Genomic DNA, 20,461 nt, shown 5'->3' on the forward strand with positions numbered 1-20,461 from the left:
CCAGCTTTTTATTAATTCAACTTTCCCGGTTTCGCCCGTCAAGTTATTTAATTCAATCATTTTAAGTTCTATTTGTATTTTTACGGTAAAATAATTCCTTTTTACTGAAAAACAATAACCAAAGTTATGATTTTTTTTTTTCACATTTTTATGTAAAAATATTTGTATCTAATTTTATGATTCATATTTAAATAAATAAATACAAAAAAGTACTGATTATTTATGTATTTGAGAAGGACTTAATGAAAGTTGAAAGGTGTTGTTTGCGTTCTTGTACCTTTCCAAACATATACAATAATAATTAAAAGTACAGCAAGTGAATACAGGATGACTTTTGTTGATATGTAAATCATTTCTGCCCTATGCTTTGACACCTACTTATATAAACACTTATTGTAATTCATATAAGGATTTCCTCAGATCTCTCATTTCTTCAAAATTATGTATTTGAGCGTTAAAAATATGAAATAGCGGAAAAACGTTTTTTCATTTTTGGTGCTCCCATACTCAAGAAGAAGAGTTCGGGTAAAATCATTTTTAAGAAAATAATCTCTGAGTGATGATAATAAATTTAAAAAAAAAACTTTTTTAAAATTGTATGAAAAGTACAAAGATTAAACCAAATTGTAAATAAATAAAGTTGTAATTTTCGAGGAAGAGGATGAAAATTTTTGGCTTTTTTTTAAAGAAATACTAAAGAGTAAGGGCTATCAAACAGGTTAAGATTTTTACATTTTAAATGGTAGGGATAACTTGCAAGATGGATTTAAATTAAAAAAAAAAAAAAAATAGTTTTTGTTAGCACAGACCGATAGAGTGAGGTGGGCGAAATATTTTTATAGTGGTTTAAAGGCCGATTGATGTAGAAAATATAGTTACAAAAATTCCCATTAACTCCTGTTCTGAAGCAAAATACAGTTAAAAAAATATATATATATTAAGTTATTTTTTGGGGAAGGGGTGAATATTAAATAAAATGTTTTGGTAATTTGTGATCTTCATAAAAAAATTTTAAGTTTTGTAAAAAATGTTTTTTGATGAAGTGACCAGTAAGGATTTGAAATTTTATTTCGGCCAAAACAGCCCCTTTTTCTAATTTTTGCAAAAATGTATACATACTTTCCCCTCGAAAGTAGTCCTGTCGACGAAGTTTGAAGAAAACTGGTCAACGGGATCCAGAATTACAAGACTAAATACAGGCCAACATACATTCGCACAAAGATCCGTCTGACAAAAATAGATTTTTTGGAATTACTGGAGTGACTTTTTGCTGATTATTTACGATTTATTTGACTCTATTTTTTTTAAGTTTATTGTTTTTTAAATGTTACCTTAAGGTAGACACTTTTAAAAAATGGTTAGCAAACCGGTAATGTGATATAATGATTATTTTTAAGCTTACAGCACTTTTAAAAAATCAATTATAAGACTAGCCCATAGGTATATAACAATATTTAAAATAATGAAAACTGAAACTTTTAATAGTTAACGAACTAAGTAATGAAAAGAACACAAAAACAAGTAATATAAAAATATTCTTACAGTTATAACGCTAAAATTCAATTAGTAATTAAAGAGATAATTATAGTTCAAGTTATAATAATACTATTTAAAATTCCACAAGCACTGAATTTAAATGGAATTCAAATGTTTATACAGACTACCGCTTTGGAAAATAATAATTATAATAGGTCATAAGTAACGCCCAAAATGGAGAGAAGTTAATTTTTTCAAGAGGACAGGACATGGAATGGGCGTGTAAGCAGATAAGTGAGTGATGGTGAGGGGCAGATAAGTATAGAAAGGGAAGGAATAAAACTCTCTTTGAATTCTCTTCCTATACAAACAGTGTAAATGCACTAATTCCCCTATTTCTCCCCTCTTCATTCCATATTCACTCTGATCTCAACTTTCTAATCGGTTTTTAGGCTATACGGACAATTGGCAATGGCTCAATATAGTACACCCATTCCCCACTACTTTTGCTAGCTAACTAACTGCTCTCTCCCCGAAGTTAAAAAAAAAAGAAAAAACAGACACCCAGTCTAGAGCCACCACAAAACTTTTTACAAAACCATCAATACCACAAATACCACGTTTCTTTCCTAAGTATAGTTGGATAGTAAGGGAAAAATATTTCTTTTCAACTTCATTTCGTCTAGTCTACACAAAAAAAAACAAAAAAAAAAACAGCAAAGATGTATAATTCATTTAAAACTTATCCACATTGTCTAATTCAGTTTGTAAAAGTTTTCACCTTTTCAAGTTAACTTGGCTAAAGTCCCGGATAACACATCCACTTCTGAACACTATTATTGTCAAAAATATTCGCGTACACACACACACACACACACACACACACACACAAATAAATAAATAAATGAAATTTAAAATTTACAACACTGAAACATTTTCTGAAATTTCATTTAAAAAAAACTTGATTATTTTTTTGTATGTATTTTCCCAAATTTGAGAATGTGTATGTTTGAATGTGTGCAATCTTTTGAATGAATAACATTTTGATATGGAATCATCTGTGAAATTGATTTAAGGCGATTTAAATTGAAAGTTGCGGATTTTGTTTATAATATATGTAAACATTTTGTGGCGATCTAATTTTGGACAAGTACATTGACCTGTGTACTAAATAAATATCAGAAATAGGCATATTAGATTACTACAAATTACGGCATGAATTACGGCAAATACTGTGATTTCTAATACGCTCATAAAAATTTGTATACGTTTAACAAAATTTGCTAAATAAAAAAAAAAAAAAATATTCTAGATTACAATAAATTTCAATGTTTTTCATTTTTCTCATGAATGAAAAAAAACTGCCTTAAAAATACAGTATCTTACAAATAATTTAATTAAAAATAAGCCTAAATAACATTTGTTATCGTCGAATCGGTTAAAAAGATCTAATATTTTGGCAAACAAGTATATCATCATTTTCTCTGACTCCATCCTTAACTGAAGTTCATCTGCCCTTCAGTTTTTTATTTTCTCTGTTCAGTTACAAAAAAAAAAAAAACAAAAAAAAACTGTATCTGTGATTCTGAATCTACGTGGTAGATTTTATATTGGAGGGATTAAGAGGTTTAGATTTACATTTAGGAATTTAAGCCATTAGGCTTACTGTAGCGATCATAAAGGAAGCAGATTTCACGAGTAAGTCCTCATGCAGTTCCCCTTCCCTTCTTCAAGAAACCAAGTATTTACTGACTTCTTTAGATCCTGGTATCCTTAATATGAAGAATCTAGCAGGATCAAACTACTGAAATTCGAAAATGGGAAAAAAGGAATCAAGTATAAGAAAAAAATGGGTAGTAAAAAACTATCATCTATCTGTTAGGGTAGATCGGGGTAATATCGCTTGCTCAAGAGACCTGTAAGTTTTTATTAGAATTTGCTACAATAATTTTTCCTGACTTATTTCAGTATTAATCCATTACAAAATTATATAAACGCTGCGGTGATTAATCAAAGTAAAATTTCCATAGATATAAAACAAATTACTGATACGTAATTTACATATTTTTTTCGAAAAATGAAGGGAATACAATAAACGAAAAAATGTTAGTATAATGAGGAAGATAAACTGAACATAAGCTGGGTCTATTATTCGTCTGGTAACTTACTGAAATTCAAAGAGAAGGGAAAAAAATCAGAACACACCGAAAAATAAGTACGGTATCTTGTGATGTACGTTGAAATAAATATTCAATATTATATTCAGATCATGAAAAGATGATAGAAAACAATATTTATAACACAAAAAATCCAGTACGGCCTACATTTGTGCGAATTGATTCGCACAAATAAATAATAAAAAGAATATTATTATTCTTTTTTTTTTGTTGTTTTATCACAAGTCCAAAAGTGACTGTAACATATGTCACATGAAATCTACGACAAGGCGCTTCGAAAAGTAAGAAAAATGGATAAGATTTAGTAAAACTGAGATACTAGCTAAGAAATGAATTATGTATGTCATATGTACGCTCCCTTCATAATACGCCTACTCTTCCGCCACTATAATCTTTATCATATTTCTAACCCCCATCCATCTCATTCTTTTTATCGATATGCGCGCTGTTGTTATACAAATATTCACGAATGTATACCGATATAATAGTTAGGATATTCAACCAATCAAAACTTAGCCTATACTTTAGCTCATGTGGCAAATTCTGACACGCGATTATAAAAATAATGTTTTCTTCCATGAAAGTCGATTTCCATCTTTTATTTCTTACTTTTTGACAGTGATAAGTTAGAAAAAAATCATCCGGATATATATTTTCATGTTATATTATTATTTTTATAAGTGGATTTCATCTATAATACCACCATACCTGCTAGACCTACATAAAAGGGCCTATTTTTAAGTATAAATTAAATATCATTTCACGGAAATAAACAAAAAAATGGAAAGAAGAAATAATTTTAAATTATCACAAAAAATTAAGTATTAAATTCTTGGGTTTTCTCAAAAATAAAATAAAGAGATAATGTAAAAAATAAAGTAAGGCATAACTTATGATTAGATTTAAAAATATTATTTTAATAAAATATATCCTGACCGGTGTTTTTGTACGAGTTTTTTTTTGTACGGAGTTTTTTTCTTATAAGCACAAAAAAACCCTGTTTCACTTCTCAAATTAGAAATCTGATTTCTCTTACCTATATAACAGAGATTTCAGACAGACACAGAGAAATATTCTGGGATTTGCGTCGATAAACGATTGACTTAAAATCAACATTTTACTATAATACTCAAAAATTTGGAACACTAGAATTAAACTGTTTCCTTGATGGTCCTCAAATTTCGAATAATCTAAAATAAGAGGTTTATAAATCAAATTCAACCCTTTTTAAAGTTTAATAAAAGATCACTCGTTATTTGATTTAAAAAGGAAAAAAATATTATGAAAAATTAATTTAATCTTTTTGCTTTGTCACCGAAGTGTGTTAAAAGGCAATTTGCACATTCGTGGTTATGAAAAGTGTTTATTAAATGGTTATCATGGTGATCAACAGTTCCTGTTGGAGCAAGCTGCATAATCTAAATAGGCTGATGCACAAAAGAGCCGTTTGGTATCCTGAATTGACAACAGTTAAGGGTTTACCAGCTATAACACTGTTATCAGCTACGACGTCTTACCAATGAATTGTTTTTTTTTTTTTAACTGGTTATTTACTCTCTTTTCAGTAAAATAATCGTAATATATTTTATCATGTACGAAAAGAATCTACCAAATATTAGCATTATATGAAACCGAAAAACCCTGTTTTTAGACAAAAAAGGTTAGAAAATCGGGGAATAACTTGTATGATTTATTCTACACATTACATAGTCTCTATTTAAAAAGAAAGCTATAAAATTAAGTAACATCCCACTGCACAATACTGCAGATTTTAATTATTCAATCGACGGTACAAACTGCTTTAAAAAACACTAATTTCTGATGGCCAGGTATCTTTATCATAATAATTATTGCATCAAACAGGGCGTTGTCCTGATTTATGCGCAGATTGTGTTCAGCGAGTTAACTTTTGACATTCTAACAAACATGCTGTGTCACGATGTTTTTTGTTATACAATATTCTGACCCCCATAACCTTCCAATGGTATGCCTGTGCACTCCTGTTTGATCATCCACAAAATTATACTCTTTATGTGGGTTTCACTCACGTGAAAGATATCATCAGTGATATACACATAGTATGAATCCGAATATATGGTAAACCTTTTTTCCTTTTTTTCTTGGATAACGTTCATTAAGAAGACGAAAGACCGATCCGTTATCTTAACGTGGAAGCACTCTTCAGTTCCCTGACAGATTCCCCAAAGAAGCCACTACTGAGGGTCCACACCTCCGACATGGTTTTTTTTTTCAGAGAAAATATACGTAAATCTAACTACTCTCTCGGGGCCACCGATTTTTCTCCTACCTTGAGACTCAATCCATCCCCGCACAATTTTCACACATAATTATCTCAGTCGACCGCTTGTGCTTTGACATTTTTAACTGATACTCACACCAATTTACAGATGTTAATACATGCGACGACGAATACAGAAACAGGTGATAGGCACAAACGGCAGCCTTGAATTGGCAAACTGTTTACCCGTCCGCATTTATTTCGACATGTGCACTTGTAACTCATACACTACATTTACATATCATCATGAAAAAAAAAAAAAAAAAAAAAAAAATTGATACGTCTAAAGAAAGAATAAATAAATTATTTTTGTTATTAAAGAAAAGAGAAACCCGTACATTTCTAACTGCATATTTTTCTAAACGAATTTCATCAAAAGAAATTAAAATTTTTATTTAGACAAACCTTTTTATATTATTTTTATTGAGTAAAAACAATCATTAAAAAGAAAATGAAAAAAAACACGTTAAATAATTTTAGTTGTAACCTTGTCCGCATGCCTTGTATGTTAAATGATTTAAGCATACCAGTTTCATAATTTAAAAATTTGACGGTAAGATAAATTAACAAAACAAAACCCACTCAGTACAATCTTTTTTTTTTCATATTTAAACTGATAAAAATTCATTAAATGTATTTAATGAATTAAAACCCCATGGTAGATTAATATTTTGAATATTTTATATTAAAAAAAAAAAAAAAAACGATGTTATTTTATCGACAAAATAAGAAAGATCTAAGAGAAAGAATAAGAAAGATATGCCTTAAAAGTTTAGTAATAATATTTAATTTAATGCATTGTTTTTCTAAACGTACATTGATTATTGTTCTTTTTAATTATAAACTGATAAAAATACAACATGAAACCATCTATTTATAAAAATGAAAGAACTGGAATCATTAGAAGACAGGATTAAAGGAAAGTGAAAAAGAATAAAAAAAAGAAAAGACAGATTAAAGAAGATGTGAAAAGAAAAAAATTTTATAGGAATATTATGAATGATAAGAGACTTAGATTAAAGTAAGCTGAAGTATAAAAAAAGAAGGTCTTTAGTACTCTTGAGAACTCATTAAAAAGAATAAAAAGTAAATAAGCAAAATATAATTGTAATTGCTACATTTAAATTGTGAACTAAGCATGATTAAGTTATCTCAAAAACCAATTGAAGATTTAAATAAACTGTTGATAATGCTTTTCAGAAAACTTTTAATAACTTTTTAATTAATAATATTAAAATATTTTAAGTTCACGGTTGAATAAAGGTAATAACGATAATAATAAAACGTAGTTAACAAATATGAAGTTATAACTTGTAATGATAAGAGAAAAATAAGTTTATAATATGTTTCCATAAATTTCAATTATACAATAATGTTAAAAAATAAAGTAACTACAGTTGTTTTAAAATGCATCCCAATTTAATAAAAAATAATGTGCTACATTTAATGCGATTGTTATAAATATTACAATTATTTGTGAAAAACAATATTGAAATCAAATTTTTTTTATGAGAAATCTAGAAAGTGTCCGCCATTTTCATCAATGTAACCCTTTACCCTCTTTTTCATATTCCGTGCAACCTTTATAATTTTCCTCTTCTAATTTCTCGTAATTCTTGAGTTTTGTTGGCTTTCAGTTTTTCAGAGGCATGTGGATTACTTTTGAATACAAAACCTTTTAGATATCTCTAAAGAAAAAAATCTGATCACGTGACCTAGCTGGCCATAAGCCAGTCGATATTACTCTTTCACCGACGAAATTTTTCAAAAGGTCCATTGTTGCTCTAGCCGTGTGATATGTGGCCACATCTTGTTGAAACCACGAATTTCTCCCATTTAATTCTAAATTCGCAATAAGTTGCGCTAAAGTTTCTTGGTAGAAGTCTGTGCATTAAAAGTTTTTTTACAGAATACGGGGCTAATTATTCTTCGTCTGGAAATTGCAAGCTACACACCATTTTTCCGTCTGTGTAGAGATAGTGAATGGATGATGTGAGGATTGTTGGAGTTCTAGCGCGATCATCCCGACTATTAACGTAACCGTTCAAATGAAACCAAGTCTCATCTGTAAAAAATATCTTATCCAATTCTTTATTGATTTCCGGAAAAAAAACTGATTAAACAATTGACAGCAGTGAAGCCTAGCAGAATAATAAACAGGCTGTAATTCATGTGATTCATGATTCGGTATGGCTTTACGTTAAGTAGCCGGGTAGCTTTAAACGGAATATACAAAGATATTTATTTTTGTTGTGCAAGTTTTCGTAACGATTTGCTAGGCGGGTTTAAAAAGCTTACCATAACATCTCCCAATGTTTCGACATTAAGTACTGAACGTTTCCGGTTATATCTGTGATTGTAATCAAAATCAGTCCTTCTATACTTATTTAACAAACGATGAATTGAGATTTATTCGGTATATTCTTACCCGAGAATTGCAATTGAAAATTTTCTTAGCAGAAAACAATAATAGATTTAGTTGTTAAATAATTTCCCAGAAGAAAATCCCTTTCTTCCGTTCAAAAACATTTCTTCTTAATAAAATACACAGATAACCAAAAATAAATAACTGTTCACAAAAAAGAAATAGGAAATTATATCAGCTGATTATAAAATAATAAATAAATATGGTAGTTCTGCCAACCTCTTCATCCGAAATTATTGTATTAACTTTTCTAAAACGTATTTTGGTTGGGTTGCGTTTTAAAATAAACACCCAGTATGTATATATATATATATATATATATGTGTGGTGTGTATGTATGTGTGTGTGCGCGCGCGCGCACGCATATATATATATATGTATGTATGTGTGTGTGTGTGTGTGTGTGTGTGTGTGTGTGTGTGTGTGTGTGTGTGTGTGTGTGTGTGTGTGTGTACGCGCGTGTGTGAAGCAAATCCCATTAAAACTACGAGCTTACCAGGCCTGACGTAGGTGCACTGTAAGTGTAAATGTATCGGTAAACAAGTAGTCTGGAACAGATTCAGGTCGACCACTCCTGAGACTTATGAATAACAGTATACAGTAAAAATTGTTTTTTGTCAATCTGAATAGCCTTTTAAGTGGTGGGAATTTTTATAAAACGTAGTTTTCTGAATCTACTTTCACTTATACTAACATATGTGATTTATGACACAGGTTTTTCATCATATTTTGCCCAATTTTCAACCGATTTGCTTGAAAGTATTATTTTTAAACAGTAAACTAGGTTTCATAAAGACAAAACAAAAAAAAAAAATTTGCTGATAAAAAACGCGGTAGAAATGCGCAAAAAAAGCCTGCAATTAAATTATCGTAATTTCTGTACTGTTTCAATTTTTTTGTTGTTACAGGCATAAAAAATATCCTATCGTAACGGTTTTTTTTTGTCAGAATCTGTTAAATCTCTTTAATATACTGTAATTTTTGAAAATTTTTTTCACAAGAAGGTAGCATAAGAATATGAAGGGAGGCAATCACATACCAACATATTTTCGCGGAGCGCTAATCAACGCGGTTCATTGTGATGGGGAAAGGTTAATCTCCTAAAAAATAATGTATAATCGAAATTACACTATTTCAAGATAGTACTACTAATGGCCAACATGCACAAATTTCCGCCACATGTCATCTTCATAAACATTGAACTTATTATCTTAACTATATCTCTTTCCATATAATCCTTCATTCTTTCTTGATCTCTAGTTCGGTTCCCATTTACTAACATTCTCTCAGTCCATATACTATCCTCTTGAGTCTTGATGTATGATCGGCCCATTTACAAATTAATTTCTTTATACTTCCATTGAATAATCTTATTTTATTTTTGACCCTAAATTTTTTTAGTATTTGTTTATAATCGTTTTTAACCAATAAATCTTTAAAACACTTCTTTCTATTTCCATTTGAGAAAATGTATAAATTCCTAATTATGGTTTGTTTATTTGAATACGTTTGCGAACCGTACGAGCGTTAGAAATACACTTAATAAGGCGTTAAAGCCTTAATATTATCGACTTCTTCACCATGATGACGTCTTTTTTTTACGATAAACTTTAAGGACCAATACTCTGATCACATTATTATATATCTTCCTTTAATTTCCATATTTAACTGTGTTCAAAGATTAATGTATATAAATAATATGTATTATTAATATTATATATATATATACACGCCATTGAGGGGGGGGGGGAATGCAAGACCGTAGTCCCGATGGGGGATACCTCCGGGGATTCTCCATTAGAGGTTAGGCGTTAAAACCGGAGTTCTGGTGGGGGAATCCCTTGGGGTTTCCCCGCTAGAGGCATGTAACACAAGACCGAGTCCCGGCTACCTGGTGGGGCCTAGCGCCCTACCGAGGTAGTTCTAGGCGAAGGCGTCCCTCAGAGCTGATTTTATGCATACTTGCGAATCCGGCTCCGGGGAGCCGGATTTATGTCTTTATACGGGAAGCCGGATTTTATGTCTTTATCAGACATAAAAAAAAACAAAAATTATTTTATCCAATTTAATTTACATCAATTTAACTTTAAATCTGTCTTTTACCTATTGATTATAAAATATTATATTCAGGATTTATAGTAAGGCCGGCATATAGCAAACTTCTTTTTTAGCATCAAAGCTGAAAGAATAACTTCTTTCTGGCGACAGTCTATTAATAACGTAAATAGACAAACTTTTCTAGCGATACAACTGGCTTAAATTGACATTATTATAATTTTCACTATGAAGCTGATATGTAAATCATAATTTTAGCAAAAAAAGTTATTTTTTTCTTCAAACATACAAATTTAAGTATCTTTTAATTAAAAAAACTGTAAAATGCAGATTTAATAGAATAAACCGTCTTTCCCTATCGCTTAATGGTGTAAATAAAATACCAGCATATAAATTTAGATGTAAATAGAACAGGTTGTGTACTTTTATATGAGAAAAAAATTATTTATTTAAAAGTACTTTATTTGTTTCTACCAGGAGGCAAAATGTTCATTTGGTTAACATGTTTTATTATAAATATGATCAAATAATCTTTTTGTTTAAAACGTTAACCTTACTACACTCAGTCTACTATCATTATAAACGGAATAAAATTACTGATCAGATCCACTGATTAAATTTTAGTAAGCAATGAAAAGAAATTTAATAGTAAAAACTTTAGTTTCAATATTAATTATAATTAATGAATCAAAAAAATAAATTCCGGTATTATACTGATTTAATATATATATACTTAAATCTTATTTGGTAAACTTTTCAAAAGGAGTGGAAAGGGTAAGAATTTTACTTATTATTCATATCTTCGTACTTCAATATCATAAAAACTTGAAGTTTGGTAACAAGACTTCTTTGGCAATATTTGACACATCAATAGCAATAAATTTTTTAATTTATTATAATTGCTTGATAGAATGGATAGACCCTCGCAAAAAGTCGGGAAAATTATGTAACTGCCGCTTTTTTTTTTATTATGATTAATGAAAAAATGTTGAAATGTTGTTTTAAGTAAAGTATTACTTTTATTGATTTTCACATTTAGTACGACGATGAGTATTCAAAACTTGGGTTTATTTTCAATGGATATATAAATGTGTTCTTTTTTTAATAATTCCTCTTACCTCTTTTTTTAATGTTTAAAGAAAAAAAAAGTTTATGTGATTTTTTTTGAACAAAAGAAAAGATGTTTCCAAAACAATATAACATTTATAAAATCATGTACATATATTATTTAGCAAAGCTTACAAATTAACAATTATTCCTTTGTGAGAAGTTTTTGTACAGAGTTTAATTTAATTTTTAAACGTTGGTCTGAAACGTTTTACCAAACTTTCACATTTTTTTTTTTATTCTTAAATTTGTTTTAAAAGTGTTGAAATGTTGTTTATAAAAAAGTAAAATATAAAGTTACTTTGGCTTTCATATGAATTTTTAATCAATATTTGTACTAGTACTTGTTGAATTAAGTAAAAGAACCTATTTAATTATTTTAATTTTAACTGGGTTTTAAAAATAATTATTTTTTCGCTAATTAAAATTTTGTTTAAATTGACATAAAAATTATGATAATGAATACTTTTCTTAATTTATGTTTAATTTATATGTTTATATTGAACAAAATTATTAACGAAAACATAATATTAACAGACACTGAATAAGTTAGAATAACGTTGAAGTGTGAGTAATATCATCAAACCTCAACAAATATTATTTATATTTTCAACATTCCACATTCCAAAAATTCTTTAAATTGCCAATACGGTAATTTTTTATTAGTAGATTATGGAGTGATGAAATAAACATATGGTAATTACTGTGCGTGGTATAAATGAGATATGAGTTATAAAACATACATCTGTGTGCGTATGAGAGTGTGTGTTAAAGTTATTTGCCCTAATCAAGCAACGAAATGCTTAGTAAGTTAGTACGAACGATAAACTGCCATTAATCATAGCCTGTATGACGTCAGAGCAGTTTGCGGCCATTAACGCCAACCAATTTTACTCATTTTCACCATTCGTCCTATCATATATTTGTCATATACTCACACAAATAATAACTTAAGACCAGTGACCGGTGTTACATAACACAACTATTAAAGTTTTGTGGTATTTTTCACTGTAAAAAACCTAATATATCTCATTTATATAATAAAAGTTTTTATAAATTTAGATATTTATTATTGCAATCATTCTTAATTCCACGAGTTTTTTAGAGGTTTTTATCAATCATTTTGTCATAAGTTAGCTTAAAAAGTGCTAAACCGAATTTACCGAGATTTTCGTGTTTTTACCACAATTGGGGCAGAGCAGCAGACTATATCACATCTTTTAAATTTTAGGTGATTCTATTAAGAGCTAGGAGAATTGTGTTTTTGCAGAGAATTATTATATTGAATTACATCATGAACAATCTCCAGAATGATCAGTTCGTTCGTATCTATATACTATATATATAATCTTTTTTCCTAACGTATACGTTGCAATCTGTTCAACCAGTGAACAATAAGCAATCCTCCCTTGACTCAATGAGATGAGGATGATGTGTATAAATGAGGTGCAATCTTGAACAGACTTAGGCCGACCGCTCCTGAAATGTGTGGTTAATTGAAACCCAACCATCAAAGTATACCGTTATCCATTGTCTAGTTTTAAAATCCGTATAAAAGCAACTAACTTCTACAATTTGAATCTCAGAACCTTCAACTTCCAAAATCGGCTGTTAAACAACTGATTTGCGACGATGAGTTAACCGTCAGATCAGCCCGGTGGGCTGAACCAATTTTTAATTAAATTTAAAAAATCTATTAATTTAAAAAAATAAATAAATAATTAAAAAACGTTTTAACAAAGATTCAATTGAAATAAATTATTATCAAAAACAATGACATATAATAAAATATAAAATAGAAGAAAAAATATAATAAAATTGATGCATAAGAATCTACTCCTACGCTATAATAAAAGTTTCTGTAAAATTTACGGATTTACTCACTTGAACTATGTCTCCTAAAACGCCTCCACCTGCAGTCAAAGTGATGTGGCAATAAAAAGGAATATGGCCCTCTCGAGGCCTGTGCAGCTCCAGTTCATATGTACGACCCACGTCACCATAATATGTCCGATTGCAAGCTGCAAAAGTATATTCAAGAATAAAAAAAGAGGAACAGAATAATAATAGTTATATGTAAATCAGGGAAATCATCTTGATGTTATTACAAATAAAATAATTTTATTATTAATCCGTAGTTTACATACTTCGAATAATAATAATTTAATTTTTGTACAAAAAAAAGAAAAGAATTCTTAACATTGTCGCGTGTTCACGGCTCGACCAGGATATTGAGAGGTTAACAAACTAAAAATTTCTTATAAATACAATTTATTATTCTAAAAACATAGAAAATAAAATAAATGATAATAATAATAAATATACGACATACAAAATAGTAATTCAAATAAGGACAAGATTTGTTTAAAAATAAATAAATTATAAAAAACAGAATACAGTCCAATTTAGTAAAAACGTTATAATGACTGGTAATATTAATAATACTGCATTAAAATGGTAATACTAGAAAAGTCTAAAGTTCATACAATTTAATTTCTGCAAATATTATTACTTTTACTCTCTACAATAAAACTAACCTACACTTTATGAATATTGTACTGTCACTTTTACTACTGTTTACCAATTACTCGCCGAATAACATGCTGCATTCATCCACTGTCCACGTTGGAATACTCGTGACGAGCTCTTCACTCTTTGTTATCACAAGCTTACTGATACCGCCGTCACCGCAACCGCGTCGAACTCGAGCTTGCAAAACTACTCTGTTATCGCTTATTATCACGACTGCGCCGAACATGGCTTCGTAGAATTACTGACATTCTCCGCTGGTTCCTGGCAGTATTTATATTCCCTGGCCTGCAGAACCAGTACCCTCATCATCCCTAACTGCTGATAAGTAATAATTTTCATCGTCCGTGCCCTTACCTTTTCCCATAAATTCTTCTTCCGGTTTGGCAACCCTTTTGATCGAACAACAGCTTTTGTAGATGCCATTGTCTCTATTACAAAGAACAGATTGTTAAAGGGACCTGTTAGTCTGTGAAAAGAATTCCTTTTAGAACCTTCTGAATTCTTCTTTTCATTATTATTTCTCTTTCCTGCTTTTTAACTGGAAGAAATCCGTTACCCTGGTGCGTTATACTGGTCCTGTTACAATATTTTAAAATTTAACCAATCATTGTAATAAATGGTAAAAATTAATATTCTACCTGAAAACTTTATTATTTAGGAAATTATAATAAAAATGGGAACTTTTTTCTTATAGCAGCATTTTAAAAACTATTACACAGACTGTTAACATGCTATCGGCAATTCGTCCCCAAACCGACGCTGTCATTCACTTTCTTCTGATCAACTCGCTTTTAACTGTTGTAAAAGAACAAAATATTATTTATTTTATTATTTTTTTAAAAATAATTTATTATTTTTTATTTATATTAATCAGCATGATTAATATTACATATTTAATTATTTAATCTAATTTACTTATATTTACATAATTTTAATGTTTTTTTAATATTAATAATTAATCTATTTAGAAGGTATAAATTTCATAATAATTTCAAAATTTTCTTTTTTAAAAATTTCAACCAAAATAGTTTTTAAAATTTCAGGAAAATATTGTAGCAATGACAGTAATGCAATGCAGGATGGTGTAGACTTTATTAATGGCAACAGATCAGGGACGTGCTGCCGAAGACATATTCATAGATGAGTCATAGTTTCAAAAATCTTCTCCTTTAATGGAAAAAATCCTAAAAATTTTCAAGTATATAGATCAACAAAATACTCGTAAAATGTTTCTTTTAATTTAATTTTTATTTTTTTCAGTTGAAATATTTTACTAAAATACATTCTGAAAATACAAATTATAAAAAGAGTTTTGTTTAAATTTGAGGAAGGGGTAACAAAATCTCAATCCTCAAGAATAGGAGATTTAACAAAATTTCACCTATTCGACGATTAGTTCCGTAATCTGGTCAACAGCGTTGATTGGCAGGCGGGATGAGGACGGCAATTACTATATACTATATCTACTATAACTACTTAAAATTATCCATTAGCTAACAGTATTATAAAATACAACTACGCAGTAACTAACATGTTTTCACAAATGCACTGCTACTCGCTGAAGGTCATTATACACGATGACTTCATGCATACTACGAGTATCATTCACTACCCGGATTCACGGAGCTCTTCGTCGTACAACAATACATTTATTTCACACCGCTTTTAACATCAAGTTAATCTATATACTACGTAAATACGGTAATCTTATTCGCTCGTTCAACACCAGAACGTCATGTGGGTGAATATTATGACTTGACATTTAACGATTTTCATTAAAATGATGTTACATTCATTTTTATTTTTATTTAAATAAATAGCTCATTTCTTCAACCCATATAATTAATATAATTTTGCAATTAAATATATTATGTAACGTAGATGTATAATTAGTTCATTAATGATGAGGTATAGTTTATTTATAGCTGAGAATGTTATTGAATTATTCTGATATTTCCAAGGTTAGTTGCCGGTTCAGGCGCTTTGGGATAGATGGTAGACGATGACGCATTGCTTCATAAAAGCATCAGGTAATTTCGTTATCTCTGTTTACAGTAATAAAACCTGAGACGTAAATACATTGCCAAACCTCACATTTATCATTATACACTACTGTTTTGAGCTTATAATACGTACAAGATTTTTAATTCGTTGTATTCGAACTTAATAAATGTCAGCAATAATGTAACTAATAAATCATGGAATAAATATTCGAAACAACAGATATTACTAAAGAATTTTCTAAATTGTTAACGATATAAAAAATATTCGAAACAGAATCTGTTAATAAATAACCAGATAATAATTTATTTATAATTAATTAATAAAAATTGCGCGTTTATGATAATGAGAAAGGAATAGAAAACTTATATTTACACTTAACGATACGAACTGTATATGATTTATTTATTACCAGATAGTAGACATATATTTGTATTATGGGAAACACTGTCTCGTTGCTATGGAAATATTTACAAAGTAAACAGCACTAATTGGTTGGGAGACGACGGCATTTACTGGTTATTACTTATATTTTACCAATTGTCGAAGTCATTGTAAAAGATTTTCATTTATAATGCTTCAACTGCAATGTGTGAACGAACGACTGAAAATTACGTCGGTCCATATTTCTTTGAATCGATCAAAGATAACAAGAATCAATCGTATACAACGACCAATATTGTTGTTATATAAGAAATTCAATAATTACCAGTTAATATTAAGTTCATAAAAGTAAAAAATTGTAGTTTCAGTGATTATTCAGCTTTAAAATAACTCTCTTTATGCTCCTAAAATATTATAAAGAAATTTATATATATAGGATATCCTTTAGACATCATCCTTATTGGAAATATAAAGTATCCTGTGTCAGCATCACTTAAAGGATGAAATGATTATTCCCAAAGGATATGCTATAATCTGATGCTTTAATATAGCCTACATTAGCCTTTACGATCACATCGTATCATATTATATCCATCCCAAGTATAATACCAGTTTTGTATCCGATACACAATTTCACAAATTCCTGTTCATGGTGGCATTAAATACCTCCCCTCTCCTCTGACCACCACCATCATTTATGGACGTAATTAATGAATCAGTCTATTTACCTACCCATCCTCTCTTACAAGCCCGCTAATCTCTAAATACCCACATATTAAGCTAAATCATTAGAATATATAACTTATAAATACGTATATTAAATACAAAGAGAGAAGTTTATAATATTATGTAAGTTATCATTAAACAAATTACACATGATTATAGAATCTAATTGAAAATATACTAAGCTATGCCGTAATCTTTACCAAATAAATTTATAAAATTATTTAACCGTTACAAATTTTCAAATATGAGTCGGCTTTAACATAAATCTAGATATCTGTTTATTTATAGTTCCATAAATGAATAAATAACCCATTCACAAACAAGCTCATAAATTTTGTCGAATTTTCTTTTTTGCCATTCCAGAAATCACACACGAATAGAATTACATGATGTATCAATAATTTTCAATGTACTGACGGTTCGATGATTAAATAACGAATAATCGCTTTACCGATATTCCGTTGAGTTGGAATATATAGGCTTTTAAACATATAATAAAGCAAGTTAAATTATATTGCCTAATCATGTTGTCTTAGGTAAGCTGAAGCAGTATGGGCTGGTAGGGACGCCAATTTTATTCGTAATCAATCAACATAATGTCAGCTAAAATATGAAAGTTTATTGATAAAAATAATTATTAAAAAAAACAAAAACAGTAAATCAGTCAGCGATGTGAAATTTAATATTATTTAATTCCTCGAACATGTTACCGCTGATCTGTTAAATAAATAATATTAATAATTTATGAAATCCACTTTACCAGCACACTGATAAGAACTCAAGATCTTTCGGCTTACTTGAAAGTCATCATCAGGAAATAAAATTATTGCATTGAAGTCAAAAATTTAGAAGATCACAGTTAAAATGTAAAACAGTCATAACTGTCCGGTCCTTCCATTATACTCAGGAGTAAGCAATAATTCTATCTCCTGATGATGGCTTTCAAGTTAGTTGAAAGATCTTCAGTTCATATCGATGTGCTGGTAAGGTGGATTTCATCAATTGTTAATATTATTTAATATTACTTCTATATTTAATGTTATAGTCGAGTCCTGTGTAGACTGTATAAGATGGTGACTCTAATGGCGTCTACTTTGCTCGCGTAGGGAGGTAGAACTTCGAGCCACTCAGGGTTGCAGGGTACTCGAGCTGTGGGGTCATCAACATAAGATAACGTTCAGGCCGGAGAAGACCACGATGATGCTTCTCAAAGGCCGTTTGGCAGTGAGTCGGCGAGTCCGTGTTTCGATGGCAGGCCTGCGCATAAAGTATGCAGGTTGACAACTAGCTCGGGGCGTTTCTAGATGAGAAAATGCAGTTTAAGAAGGACCTTCAATACGTCGCGGAGAAGGCCTGTAGTACCTTCTTGGGTATTCGACATGTGGTCAATCCTGATTGTGGTCGTAACTATAAGACCATAAGTATTCTGTATAAGGACGTTTGCGAAGGAATTATGCTACATTAGGCGTCAGTCTGGGCGGATAGGCTAAAATTCAAATGCTATCGGGATATATTGTTGAGGGCTCAACGCCTAACATTGTTAACGGTAGCTGGTGGCTACCGCACGATTTCACGGGAGCATCTTGGTGATTGCGGGCGTGAAACCGATAAATTTGCTTGCGTCAGAGAGGACACAGCGTTATCTTGCCAAGAAGTTAGGCGAGTTAACTTCTGAAAAAATTCGGGGAATTGAACAACATGGCAATGCTTTGTGGCAGGTGGGATGAGGCAAAGGGCGGACGTTATACGCACAGTCATTTTCCAGACATTGTTAGTTTTCAGGGCACCTCTTGGGTAAACCCGAACAAGGACATGAGGCAATATCTTTCTGGGTACGGCGCTTTTAGGGACAGGCTGCAGAGGTTCGGCCTGGTGGACTCAGGAATGTGTCCGCAATGCGGAAAGTTGGATGACGTTCATCATGCTTTGTATGAATGGTCAAAGTACGAGTTGATGGGCACGGAGACTATTTGTCGCTCGATATTATCGGGTCGGCGTTAGATTTCCGTGTTAACTGGCGAAACCAGGCCGAATGGATCATAGTGAAGAACTTCATAAATTACTTGGCAAAAGAAAGGATTGCTGAGGGGATCTAGAGTGCCGCTTGAGCTTTTCCGCTTTCTGTTTCTGTTTTTGTTGTGTTACGTTTTTGTTGTTTTGTATTCACGATTTTTTTTTGATTTTTTGTTGTTCTCGTATTCTCTGTTACTGCGTGTTGAACTCAACTCTTTACCTTTCGCGTAGGTAGTAGATTTCAGTTCCTTATTTTTCTTATTCAGTCTTGTTTGAGACTTAGTTTAGATGTGTTTTTTTTCTTTTCTTGAGAGATCTTAATGATAGTAGTACACCGATGGGAATGTAATACGTGGAATTCCCATTTATGTTGGGAAGGATAACCTATAATTATAACCTTAATCTATTATTATAATTATAACCTTGGGTTATAATTATAATTTAACCACCAATTTATAATTATATATATAAATTTGAAATAAATTACAAGCGATAAATTCCGTGGTTTTTGCTTAGTTATCTACAAAATGCAATAAAAGATTTATTAAAATGTTAACTTTTATAAGATAGGGTTTATTTTATCCTCTATTCTACCTTGTCTATCTTTACGAAGAAGAAAAATTTAATAATATACATTGTGATATATTAATGTTCAAAGACTGTTCTATCGCATGTCTTTTCTATTATAGTCACTAGTTGCACTAGTGGTGGGAGGGAAGAGTGTAGGGAATTATATGAGTCTGCAAAAAGAAAATGATAGTAATAATAACACAAAGGAGTATCCAAGCCTGGGATTTTTCACGCACTATAAAATTCATCATTATCATCATACACTAACTGTAATATTAGACGGCAGCCTGTAGTTTCGTGTGTTAGTAAGAGAAATAACTTACCTTTTTTTCAAGTGGAAAGTGTAATAAAACGGAAAGAAATAAGATTTTGTTTTCTTGTAAAAGAAAAACCAACCGAATTTTTTAAATTTAACCTCTTCTTTTCTAATTCCCTCAATTTTACAGTACATGTATGGATTTTCTAACAAAATATATTCCCTACTATAATTATAGGTTGTATTTAACTAATATATTGTGATAAATTCAATCTATACTCCAATGTCAGATTTTTGCATGAGGAGGAGACCTTGAAATACAGGTTAATAGAATGTTTACCATTTAAAAGCAACTGATACGTTCCTTTATGCAAACAACGGGTTTACCCGAATAAATTATAAATTGAAAATTTGAATCCGTTTCCTTTAAGACAAATTCT

General features: G+C 30.2%; 1 protein-coding gene across 1 annotated transcript in view; it reads right to left on the reverse strand.

The window, feature by feature from the left end:
- LOC142322767 (uncharacterized) overlaps positions 1-20,461 on the reverse strand; it is a 329,696-nt gene that overhangs the window by 192,375 nt on the left and 116,860 nt on the right. The window contains exon 2 of the mRNA XM_075361842.1: positions 13,424-13,560. Coding sequence (XP_075217957.1) covers positions 13,424-13,560 — 137 coding nt within the window. The remainder of the gene's footprint in view (positions 1-13,423; positions 13,561-20,461) is intronic.

Source organism: Lycorma delicatula, chromosome 4, assembly GCF_047948215.1.
Source record: "Lycorma delicatula isolate Av1 chromosome 4, ASM4794821v1, whole genome shotgun sequence".
Taxonomy (NCBI): domain Eukaryota; kingdom Metazoa; phylum Arthropoda; class Insecta; order Hemiptera; family Fulgoridae; genus Lycorma; species Lycorma delicatula.